Source organism: Rhamphochromis sp. 'chilingali', assembly GCF_963969265.1.
Source record: "Rhamphochromis sp. 'chilingali' genome assembly, chromosome: 14".
Classification (NCBI taxonomy): domain Eukaryota; kingdom Metazoa; phylum Chordata; class Actinopteri; order Cichliformes; family Cichlidae; genus Rhamphochromis; species Rhamphochromis sp. 'chilingali'.
The window spans coordinates 24,803,890-24,816,635 of record NC_137941.1 but is presented as its reverse complement, the minus strand read 5'-3'; the positions used below and the strand labels follow the sequence as shown (position 1 = coordinate 24,816,635).

The 12,746-nt window shown below is 40.5% G+C and overlaps 1 protein-coding gene across 1 annotated transcript; it reads right to left on the bottom strand.

Moving 5' to 3' along the window:
* Window positions 1-185: 185 nt before the first annotated feature.
* LOC308410042 (solute carrier family 22 member 4-like) lies at window positions 186-11,677 on the bottom strand (the record flags this gene model as incomplete). The annotated part of the gene is made up of 11 exons (XM_080903131.1): window positions 186-294; window positions 655-790; window positions 1,509-1,691; window positions 1,948-2,162; window positions 2,409-2,566; window positions 2,659-2,785; window positions 6,191-6,362; window positions 6,630-6,784; window positions 7,349-7,452; window positions 9,402-9,617; window positions 11,468-11,677. 11 exons carry the CDS (start codon window positions 11,675-11,677, stop codon window positions 186-188), a joined length of 1,785 nt encoding a protein of 594 aa, XP_080759257.1.
* Between the last annotated feature and the right edge of the window lie 1,069 nt (window positions 11,678-12,746).

The window sequence follows — 12,746 nt, the reverse complement described above, 5'->3', positions numbered from 1 at the left end:
GCCTTTCTACATGATGAGGTAGACACTGTATAGTTTATTGGGGGGGGGGGGGGGGGGGGGAATATATTAAAAAAAGTTTAGAGAATAAAAAGAACATACACATGGTTAAAAATGTGGCTAACAATTGCTAACACAAGACTAGAAAAGCAAATTCAAATCATTTGTTCATTTCTGCATCTCAAGCTCTAGAAGGCAGTTGAGCATTTGATCTCAGACAGAGAAGTCTCGCTGACAGCTGGAGCCTCAGCTGAATTCCCATCATCCTTTTGGCGACAGAGCCCTTTAAATTTGAACCTGGAAGCCAAATGAGGAGAGCTGCATCAGTTAGGCAATATTAAACAATAGATATTTCATATATATTTGCATTATTTGTTTTGTTTTTTCATTTCAGTTTTTTTCACATTGTACCCACCTTTATTTTTGATATTTCAAAATGAACTGTATATTTCTTATTCTGGTCTCATGACACAGACCTACCCACATAACACTTTAAGACCGCAGTGCAGTAAACAATCAAACCAGATTTCCCTATTTATATATTTTTTATTACAATCCATTCATAGGATATCTATTATATAGAGTGCAGACATGAACGCACCTGAATATACACTCTGCAAAAGCAGCATTACTAGCATAATCAATAGACAAGCTTACTTCTTAATGACTTGCATCTGATCGATGGTATCAGGAAGCGTTTTTCCAAATGACTCCGGAAGGAAAAGGGAGACAAAGACACCGATGACTGACAGGAGACCCACAGTCAACCACGGCAGGAACTCGTAGAACACAGCTGCAGACAAAACCAGAGCCCATTATTCAGATTATTTCTCTGCTACAGACTTCTGTCATCACTGAGCTGCAGGTCAGTTTGTTAGATTTAGAGTTGAGAAGCTGAGCATTAAGGATGCTTTTGTCATTAAAGTGAACTAAAACTTCATCTCTACACAATGACACCTGTCTCATAAAAAAGGCACAAAGGTTCTGTGTACACTACAAAGTGCTCTATTGCAGAATAATTATCCTAGTATGATGTTTACACAAAAGTAGGGATGCTTTGAAAACATGTAAATGAAAAACAGACGGCTATTAAGATCATTAGAAGCTTACAGGGCACTGAATAGAGCACAAAGACATCGTAACAAAAACATATTGAAACAGAATTAGTTGTTCAGTTTTCCATCTGCTGTTTTTTGATGCGCTGCACAACTTTCTCAATCATTTCTCGCTCTTGCCTCAAAACGAAGTTTAGCGAAGTTTTTAAAATTGACTTAATTTCAACATTTACTGTCTTGGATTATTTGATTAAAGAGATTTTTTTTCATCATAGCCCACTCCATAGCTTCTTTTCTCAGACCCAAGACCAGTAGAAAGTGTTGGAGAGTAAGCTTAGGACATTTTTAATACGAGTATTGTCAGTTGTAACAGTTGTCCCAAATTTAACGTTTTTCTTCTTCTTTTTTTTCTTTTGTTGGGGGGAAATGGGGTGATTGTGATGCCAAATATCTCACCCAGCTGCAATATGTATGGGGTGATAGAGGACCCCACTCTGGAGAATAAGGCAGCAGACGACAACATCGTATTCCTGATGACTGTGGGAGACAGCTCTCCAGTGAGCAGGTGCAGGATTCCTTCAGAAGCCAGGACTCCAAATTTACCTATCAGCACCAGGGTGAGGGTGATGTTGTGATACTCTGAAGGGAGGAGAAGGACTTTAAGCTTACAAGGAGTGAAACAAGTTATTTTCAAACATTTGGTGAGCAGGTTTACCTTCCCTCAAATAATCTTGTTTTGTCTATTTTGTCTATAAATCTCATTTAGGGCAGCACCTCTAACATAGAGGCTGTGTGTGTGAGGCCTTGTTGAAAAGGCTTATTGTGTTGATATTTTTCAACACAATGACAGTTATATTCACAAAGAGAGCAAGAAAAGGACAGTGGTCTCACTTACTGTGCAAAGTGATCTGGATGACGAAGAGTGCCAGCGCCCCCAGCAGGGAGAAGACAATAAAGGACACGCGGCGAGGAAAATATTTTGCGCTAAACCAGCTGACCAAGTGTGCCGGGATATCCATTAGTGATAGCAAGGCGTAGTTCAGAAAGGGGTTGCCATAGAGAGTAGTCATATTGAATGACAATCCAAAGTAGCTCACATTCAAAGAAAACCTGCAAACAACAACAGAACAAAAAATAAATAAATAAAATGAATCCTGTTAGGATCGCTCAGTCAATTATATCAATAGGCAGTTGTAAAACATGTCAGAGTCACTGATGCCCAAAACCAGCATTCTGAGTTTTCTTTATATTTCTATTCTCTAGTTTTAGCTTCACGTGTACTTCTGTGTGTGGTTTTAGTCTGGTTTATATTCAGTTCGTTGAGTTCATAGATTCATGGGGAAGGCTTTAACTCACCAGAGAAACCACACTACGAGTGTGATACTTCGAGTGGTTGTGTTCCTCAGCAGACCCAGGTAACCAGAAACCTCAGGTTGCTGAGGTTGTTCAGGTTGCTGAGGTTGTTCAGGCTGTTGAGGTTGTTCGGGTTGCTGCGACTGTTCAGACTGTTGAGACTGATCAATGTGCCACATAGAAAATTCATTACATTAGCCAATGTAGTTTAGTGTGGTACACGTTGGACAAGGATAAGGTCAGAGGCTCTTACTTTTGCTGAGCGAAAGAGGTCAGATGGAAATTCCACTCCGTTCTCCAGAGCAGCAAACCTTAGCAGGAGTTCTGCTTCTTTAAAACGGCCTTTGGACACTAGCCGGCGAGGAGATTCTGGAACCAGCCTGGTGGACAGACAGACACAAATGTGTAGTTCATTAGTCAAGTCAGCACAGGTGGAAACTGAAGAAAAATACAAGAGCCTCCTGCTCCATCTATCTGTGTTTGAGAGAGTATTATTTATTCATCAAGCAGATGCTGGAAAAGTTAGAAATTATCTGGATGCGATGAGTTAGAAATTATCTGGATGCCACGAACGTCTTCTTTTGGCTGTCCCTGTACGGGTGGCCACAGTGGATCATCTGAGCGCCATAATGATAACTGTAAAAATCTGTGAAAAATGTACTTTGCCAGAAGCCAAAGATTTTTTATTTAACACTTTATGCTTGACTGTGACTGAATGAATGAGATTGCAGATACAACCTTGGAACTTTGATCATCAAATCAAAACAGGTTTAAACAGAAATGAGCCTTTAACAACGTTCAGTTGGGAGGAGATCTATGGGGAGAACGGTTCAGTTCAGTTCAGTTCAGTTCATTTTTATTTCAAACATTTCAAACATGTGCCTTCACAATCATTACAAAATATCATTCCATTATTTGTTTGAAAAGGAGTAGGCTGAAGTATTTACTTATTTGTCCCTACCCCCTCAAGTTTTACCTCTCATTCATTTAATTTTTTTTTTTTGTCTTAAATTAAACAAACAACATATGAAACATATAAACATATGAAGTAAAACAAAACATAACATACATAAATCAAAAACAAGAAATTAGCAAGCCCCACCACAGTATAGTTTCTTTCATATGAAAAATACAGAATGTGTATATTTGCAGATACACAAGTTATGGAAAAACAACAAACCAAAACAAAACAAAAAAACAACCAAAAAAGAACCGCAACACCATTACCAGCAACATTACCATCCTGGGTTAACCCCGTTTTCTTCATTCTTATACTTATTTAAAATTAGGTTTTTATATTTTACTTTAAACTGTTTTATGTTTTGACTGTCTTTTATTTCTTCTGTTAGACTGTTCCATAATTTAACTCCTGCAATTGAGATTGACATAGTTCTTAAAGTTGTTCTAGCACTTTGTATTTTTAAATTCCATTTCCCTCTTAAGTTATACCCACCTTCTCTTTCTATGAACAATTTACAGATTTCTTTGGGAAGCAATTTATTTCTGACTTTATACATTATTTGCGCTGTTTTAAGCTTCACCAAGTCTTGGAATTTAATAGCTTGCATTTTGACAAAGAGTGCATTTGTATGGTCCCTGTACCCCACATTATTTATTAATCTAATGGCCCTTTTCTGTATTATAGTTATTGTTTGTGTGTTACTTTTGTATGTGTTTCCCCAGACCTCTACACAGTAGCTCATATATGGCAGTAGTAAAGCACAGTATAAAATGTGCAGTGCTTTCTGATCCAACATATGCTTTGCTTTTCCCAGGACGGCAATGCCCCGTGCCAATTTCCCCCGAACATAAGTAATGTGTGGCTTCCAACAGAGCTTGTGGTCAATGATCACCCCAAGAAATTTTATTTCATTTACTCTTTCTAAATATACATTGTCAACACATATTTCTACTTCGATGTTTTTCTTTTGGTTTCCAAACAACATAAATTTGGTTTTATCGAGATTCAATGATAATTTATTTATATCAAACCACTTCTTTAATATCGTTAATTCCTGTGTGATCATTTCCAAAACCTGTGGCAACTCCACACCTGAACACAGTATATTTGTGTCATCTGCAAATATTACAAACTTTAAAATCTCCGATACTCTGCAGATATCATTTAAGTACATAATAAACATTTTTGGACCCAGTACTGAACCTTGAGGTACTCCACAAGCTATATCCATCAAATTAGATTTATATTCATTTATTTGTACATATTGTTGCCTATTCCCTACATAGCTTTTTAACCATTCCAAAACCACTCCCCTAAACCCGTACTTTTCCAGTTTTTTTAATAGAATTTCATGATTAACAGTATCAAACGCCTTCTTTAGATCTAAGAAAACTCCGAGCGCATACCTCTTATTATCCATACATTCCGTTATCTTTTCCATTAGATCTATCAGTGCCAAAGCTGTTGATCTGTTGTTTCTGAACCCATACTGACTATCTGTCATTAATTCATATTTTTCCACAAAACTGTCAAATCTTTTTATGAAGAGTTTTTCCAGTATCTTAGAGAACTGGGAGAGTATTGACACTGGTCTATAGTTTGTAAAATGATGTCTTTCACCGGTTTTGTAAATGGGAATAACTTTAGCAACTTTCATTTTTTGTGGAAAAACTCCTTTTTGAAACGACAAGTTGAATATATATTTTAATGGTTTTACGATACCATCAATAACTGTCTTTACCGTTACCATATCAATATCATTCCAGTCTGTACTGGTTTTGTTCTTAAGTCCTCTAACTATGTCATAAATCTCTTTCTCTTCCACTGCTCTTAAAAACATTGAGCTACTATTCCTTTCAATATTTTCACCAGTGTCCCTTTCTATTCCATCAACCTTTATTTCTTCTGCCAGTTTTGGCCCTATGTTTACGAAGAATTCATTAAAGCCATTTACTATCTCCTCCATGTTATTAATACTTCTTGTCCCTTCTATAAAGTACCCAGGGTAATCATTATTCCTTGATTCATTTTTGATTATTCTGTTTAATACATTCCATATATCTCTTGTGTTATCTTTATTGTGTTCTAACCTTTTAATGTAATACTCTCTTTTACAGGATCTCATTATATTAGTTAATTTATTTTTGTAAGTTTTATACTTCATTTCAGTTTCTATTGTTCTCTTTTTTATGAATTCTCGATATAGGGTATTCTTTTTTTTTGCTGGCATTTTGTAGTCCTTTTGTCATCCATGGTCTTCCTGCATAGTTGTGTTTCCTATTGATTTCAATTACTGGGCAGTTTTTATCAAGTAATGTGTTAAATGTTCTTAAAAATCCTTCGTAAGCTTTATTAACTTCTGTTTGTTCATATACAATATTCCAATCTTGCTTTAAAAGTTCATTTCTAAGACAATTTAAGGTCTTCTCTGTTCTTATTCTTTTGTAAATAATCTTATGTCCATCGTTGTTCACTTTATAATGGCAATTATACGATGCAAAGACTGGTAAATGGTCACTTATATCATTGATTAACGGGAACTGGAATAAAAAATTATAAATCCCTTTCTTTTGTCTCAAGATCCCCCAAATGGAAGGAAAAGGGCATCTGAGGAAGTGGAACAAAGTGATGGATGGATGGATGCATGGATGGAAGACTGGATGGATGGATGGAGGCGCACATTTAGTTTACATTAGCTTAACACATTCCACAGTTCAACAAATTCCTCAACAACCTTTTATATACTGAACAAAAAAAATCTGCTGAAAAAATCAGCAAATACTCAAGAAACAAAAATCCTAGTAGTGTACTGAGGTCAATTTACCACCAAAGGGGGAAACAGGCCAGACCAGGCAAAGCCATTAACACTGATAGATATCTCCAGTTCCTGACTATGTAGGCAGTGCCAGGGAATGCCACCATACCAGCTGAATAGAAAAAGCTCAAAGCAAGGCTGCTGAAGAGAACTCTTGGAACATCAACTAGGAGCTCAGAACCTGTGACGAAAAGGCAAAGTTTAAAGGAAATCAGGAAGTTGTACTTAATGTTATATTACAACTAATGTCCAATAAAATATTTTGTTTTCTGTTATCTGTTTACTGCACATGTGTAAATCAGAAAAGTCAGTCAAAGGTTGTGACTAGTTGACAATACAAGACAAGTGGTTTCCTTTTTGTTTCATTTTAGGTGTTGGCCGAAGGCTTATTACATTAAAAACAGCAGCAGTTGAGCAGACTATCCTAGAAATAAAGAAACACACTTACCAAGTACAAGAAGAACTATGCAAATGCTGACCTGACCCATGCCCACCATGAAGAAAAGCACATTGAAGACGGCCCAGGACTGAGCAAAACTCAAAGCGATGTTGAAGATACTTAGTATGAAAATGGAACTGAACAGAACAGGTTTCCTGCCAAACCTACAGTAAAAATACAGCAAGACAGCAATCAGCCACAACATGGGCACATACAGTTTTCTATTTAGATGTTAATGCTTAAAAAATAGGCCCATTAGCCTCAACAGCCTCAAAATAGGCCCATTAGCCTCAACAGGGCTTTAGCAGCTAGCATGACAGCTACCCTGAGGTACCCCTGAGCAAGGTACTGTCCCTACACACTGCTCCCCGGGCGCCTGCTTAGTGGCTGCCCACTGCTTCACTGAGTGAATGGGTCAAATGCAGAGAAAAAACAAGTAATTTCCCCATGGGGATCAATAAAGTATACATTATTATTATTATTATTATTATTATTAACCAAGAGCAAAGGAGTCATGTGCTCAGTGCACCTACATTAGGATTTATCAACAACAAAATGGAGTTCATTTAGCTCAAACTTAAAGGTAACCGAGATTTGGGAAGATAGATCCTTTATTTTATTTAGTCCTGGATGAGTTAGCTCACAGCTAACTAGCAGACATATTTTAGTGAAAAACATTGCAGGTTTGCTAACTTTAGAGACTGCTTGAGCTGAAACTGTGAATTTACCGGTCAGAGATCTGTCCAGAGAGGAAACAGCCACAAAGTGATCCCAGGAAGTAGATGAGAGAGGACATTGGCTGTTTCCACTTGTTGTCGCACACCAGGTTAAACTAGAAGACAGGGTACACATAAGGGTGATCTAAAGCAGGCATAAGAACATAGAAGGAAATACTTGGGCACTAATCTCTGTCTTCCAGCAGTCCCTGTGCAGACTGTTTGCTTCATTAGCCTCCATGTTGCTTTGTTTTGATGGGTGTGTAACATGAGTTTGTCTCTGTCCATATTTTACTCCTCAGGCTGTTTGACTTCTTATTCCTGTCACTGTTTGTATGACCACAAGTGGCATAAGGCTAAGGTAAACTTTAGAGGACATCCTTAAGCAATAGCTTCTCATAAATTACTGTGTGATGGAGGGATTCAATGTTGCCTTTACTGACACATCATCTGTAATGAGGTATATATATATATATATTATACACACACACACGCACACACACACACACACACACACACACACACACACACACACACACACATTATATATATATATATATATACATACACACACACACACACACACACATATATATATATATATATATATATATATATATATATATATATATATATATATATATATATATATATATATATATATATATATATATATATATATATATATCTCCATAGGTCCCTCATCCTATTAGTTACAAGTACCTGGGGATCCCGCAGGCAAATGGGAACCATGAAGAGGCCGCTAGAAAGGCTGCAACCACCAAGTACCTGCAGAGGGTCAGGCAAGTCCTGAGGAGTCAGCTGAATGGTAAGAACAAGATCCGGGCCATCAACACGTACGCCCTGCCCGTGATCAGGTACCCTGCTGGGGTAATAGGCTGGCCAAAGGAGGAGATAGAAGCCACTGACATAAAGACAAGAAAGCTCCTTACCATGCATGGAGGGTTTCACCCCAAGTCCAGCACCCTGAGGCTGTACGCTAAGCGGAAGGAAGGCGGCCGGGGACTGGTGAGTGTCAGCACCACAGTCCAGGATGAGACAACGAACATCCAAGAGATGGCCCCAACTGACCGAGTGCTCAGTGAATACCTCAGGCAGCAGAAACCCAAGAAAGAGGAGGGAGACGAGGAACCATCATGGAAGGACAGGCCCCTGCACGGTATGTACCACCGGCAGATAGAGGAGGTGTCTGATATCCAGAAATCCTACCAGTGGCTGGACAAAGCTGGACTGAAAGACAGCACAGAGGCACTAATCATGGCAGCACAAGAACAAGCTCTGAGTACAAGATCCATAGAGGCTGGGGTCTATCACACCAGGCAAGGCCCCAGGTGCAGGCTGTGTAAAGATGCCCCAGAGACAATCCAGCACATAACAGCAGGGTGCAAGATGCTAGCAGGCAAGGCATACATGGAACGCCATAACCAAGTGGCCGGCATAGTGTACAGGAACATCTGTGCCGAGTATAACCTGGAAGTCCCGAGGTCAAAATGGGAGATGCCCCCAAGGGTGGTGGAGAATGACCGAGCTAAGATCCTGTGGGACTTCCAGATACAGACGGACAAAATGGTGGTGGCTAACCAACCGGACATAGTGGTGGTAGACAAACAGAAGCAGACGGCCGTAGTGATCGATGTAGCGGTTCCGAATGACAGCAATATCAGGAAGAAGGAACACGAGAAGCTGGAGAAATACCAAGGGCTCAGAGAAGAGCTCGAGAGGATGTGGAGGGTGAAGGTAACGGTGGTCCCCGTGGTAATCGGAGCACTAGGTGCGGTGACTCCCAAGCTAGGCGAGTGGCTCCAGCAGATCCCGGGAATAACATCGGAGATCTCTGTCCAGAAGAGCGCAGTCCTGGGAACAGCTAAGATACTGCGCAGGACCCTCAAGCTCCCAGGCCTCTGGTAGAGGACCCGAGCTTGAAGGATAAACCGCCCGCAGGGGCGTGCTGGGTGTTTTTTTTGTATAAGTAATTGAACCAGGAAGTCCTTTGTGATCCAGGGAGACTTGGATCTGAACAATATCATCAAGACAGTAACAGTACCTCAGTGACTACAGTCAACTTGTAGTGCTCTGTGCTGTAGATCCATCCATCTTTGCACTCCTCCTGCTTCAGGTTGGACAGCATGACCCCTGCACTTGCTCCGAATTCAGAATCGTTGTGGATCTGGGCAAGGTTGGGTTTTATTCCGAGTGCAGACAAGTTCTGCATCATGTGCATCTCATAGCGGCTACAACTGCTTCTCTCCAGATTTTGACCCTGTACAGCAGAAGAGATATTATAAGAGACAGACAAGACAGTGAAAGAGTCCTGAATTGAAATTTATACGAGAATTCTATAACGTCGAAGTCAACAGTAGACTTCAACTGCCAGAGGAAAAAAGCCTTTAAAATCTTATTTGTGAGCTGTATAATCAGTAAGCTTTTACCAGATGTGGGTCAATATTCTGTACAGACCATTTCCATGACAGCTGATTTAACATCCGCTTTTTAAATCTACAAAGAGCAGTAAAACTCATAGAAGCACACTTCAGGTAACCGCAGCTTGTCCACAAAGAAAATCGACTGGAGTTGGCGATACAAATTATTATGTGACTTATTCCTATGTGAATCGTCCCCCAAATCCAACCCACGACCCACTGTACACTCTACTGCACCCGCCACACTGGAACTTCACAAGACGTTAATGACAAATAACTGTCGTGATGACGTGAATCTGCGGCGCAAGAATGCTTTAGGGGAAAGTGACTTGCTGCAGATTTAGGTAAACTAAGCGTTTCAGTGTAAGGTTCTCTCACACTGGCTTTACAAAAATATAATTTAACTACAGCTGCAAACACCCTAGGAACAGCCGAGTCGTTAAACCCTTGATTATACTCTGCGGCGCACACGCACACCTAGAGTCACCAAGGTCAAGCACGTCTGCATGGATCCTTACACCAACTTGCATCACTCAAACCCTGTCAGGGTCCTGGGACTGGGTGACCCAGGACCCCTGGGCAGTCATGGACCTGTGTTATTGTTGTGTATTTTGGTGTTGCTTCCCCTTCTCTGTGCTTGTGTATATGTGTGTGTGGGTGGCTGAGCACTTGTTTATAGGCGGCGTCAGGCCTGGAGGGTGTGGCCCTGCAAGGGGACTGGCCACACCCGAAGCCACACACCTGCTGCTGATCAGGCCTCGTCGGGGGAGCTACTTAAGAGAGTCTTGGAGCTCCCACCGACGCGGGATCATTGCATGAGACTCCACGTTAGTCTTCTGTTCAGTTTAGTCTGTGAGTGTATGCCTACGGGAATTATGTGTCTTGACGGCTGCCTCTGTCATTTTCCCCTCAGGAGGAGCGTGGAACATCGGAGGGCAGCAGGCACGGGATGTGTGTGGACACACGAGAGTGGAGAACACGGAGCACAGACTTGTTGGGAAGACACGACACGGGAGTCACGGGAGAGCACGGGGATTTACTGTTATTGTTTCCATCACTGTAAATAAACGCACTGTTTCTACACAGAGTACCGCGCCTGGGTCCTCCTTTTCCCCACATCCCCGTGACAAACCCAATTGTATCCTAGCAGACTCACAGGAGTAGAAAGTCTAATGAAGGTTTAAACATAACCATCACCACCGAGAATATTTAGCAAAGACAGTTAAAAGACATTAAGAGGAAAATATATTTTTTTTATATTAATGACAAGACACTGTAGCTGACAGTGTTTGGAACCACCTCCTCATGGAAAATCAAGCTTAGTCCTTCATTATGTTTGCCAGCTAGCTGCTGAGTGGATCTTTCAAATGTTTGGTCCTGCACTGGATGTGTTTTTCTTTTCGAGGTGTTTTACTTGAAGCAGGCGTCTGCTGGAACAGAGAGGCAAGCTTTTATTAAATCTACTGCTAAAGTGATCAAAATGTATCACTGCTTTCTCATGTGTGTAATAGAAAGGCAGAAGAAATGATAGAAACTTAAGGTTGAGGAGTTAGTTAACAAAATAATGTTAAATTACCGAAAAATAAAATAAAATAATACTTGCTGAATCTGAGTTTTCTTAGCCGCTGTCCTTCACTCAAACAATCATTCAAAATCATTTAGCTTGATCAGGCCTGCCACTGGTTCTCACCTGTATCGGGATACTAGCCTGGATCCAGTCCTGACTCAGGTTGCTGTGTGCTGGGATGTAGCACTGGTGTGGGGGAATGGCCAGCAGAAAGATGACAGACAGGATGTTGTACCCAGCAGGAAAGCTGAGGGTACAGAGGAAGAAGATGACCTTCACCTGGTACCAGCCCCAGATCCCCAGGAACGCAATGGATCCCTCGTAGTCCCTCATTTTGGTATTCTATTGTATTCTTCTTCTTTTCAGCTGTCACTCAAAAAAATGACAAAGTCAGCTCTCTCTTCAAACAGCAAAATCGTATCAAAAAGTAGAATACGGGTCGCGCCAGTCACAGCTTCTCTCTCAACAAGTGCTCCGCAGCTTCAGATCTTTTATCCCAGACAAGACAGAAAGACTCCACCTCTCATCCTACTAATTCTAAAACCCTCGGTGCATATTAACTCCTCCATAATATTAACTCCATACCATAATGTGCTTTCTCACATGGCAAGGCGTTTCACCACATGTGTGAATGAGAGGGGAAAGGGGCAGGACACAAAAGGACAAACTACTCACTGCCCCTGAGCTCCAGGACATTTATATTCAGAAAAAAAGGGGGGGAAAGGTACTACGTTAAAGTGTCAAGTTTTGAGTGGGTTGCTTTTAAGATTAAGACAGCCACATGGGTAACACAGCCTTGTCACATAGTACACAAATGGAAGACAGACAAAAGGAATTTGGACAGTGTTTCATTCGTGGTTAGTTTATGCACAAAATGTGTTCACAGTGGGGAGTTGTGGAGTTCACCGAGAGTCACCATATGGACTGATACTGTATATGAAGTAAAGAAATGTCTAAAGATCTCAAGATCCAGTCTATATGTCAGTCTTCTGTAAAACAATATGTTGCTACTCTTCACAAGAGTTTGTGACCAGCAAAGGTTGTGAGAAGAATCGCTCCAGCTTGCTCAAATCTTGATTCAAACGTCCACTACAAGACAAAAAAAAAAAATGAACTAAAGGGCAAAAGCACCCAAAAGAAACCAGTGGGGGATGTTTTGTTACCTCGGGACATTGGATGCCTTGTAGTCATAATGGTAATAATTTTACTGGAAGGTGTAAGGACATCACCTGAAGGTTAGAAGTCCGTGGGTGATTCAACAAGACAAATGAATCAAAGCACACAACTTAATCAACAATTGGTAAATGAAAAAAAGGGCATTTTTATAGATTCTCAAACTTGAAAAACATCTCCTGATATTCCTTCCATCAGAGTCTGAAAAAGTAATGCCCCACAGCCCACG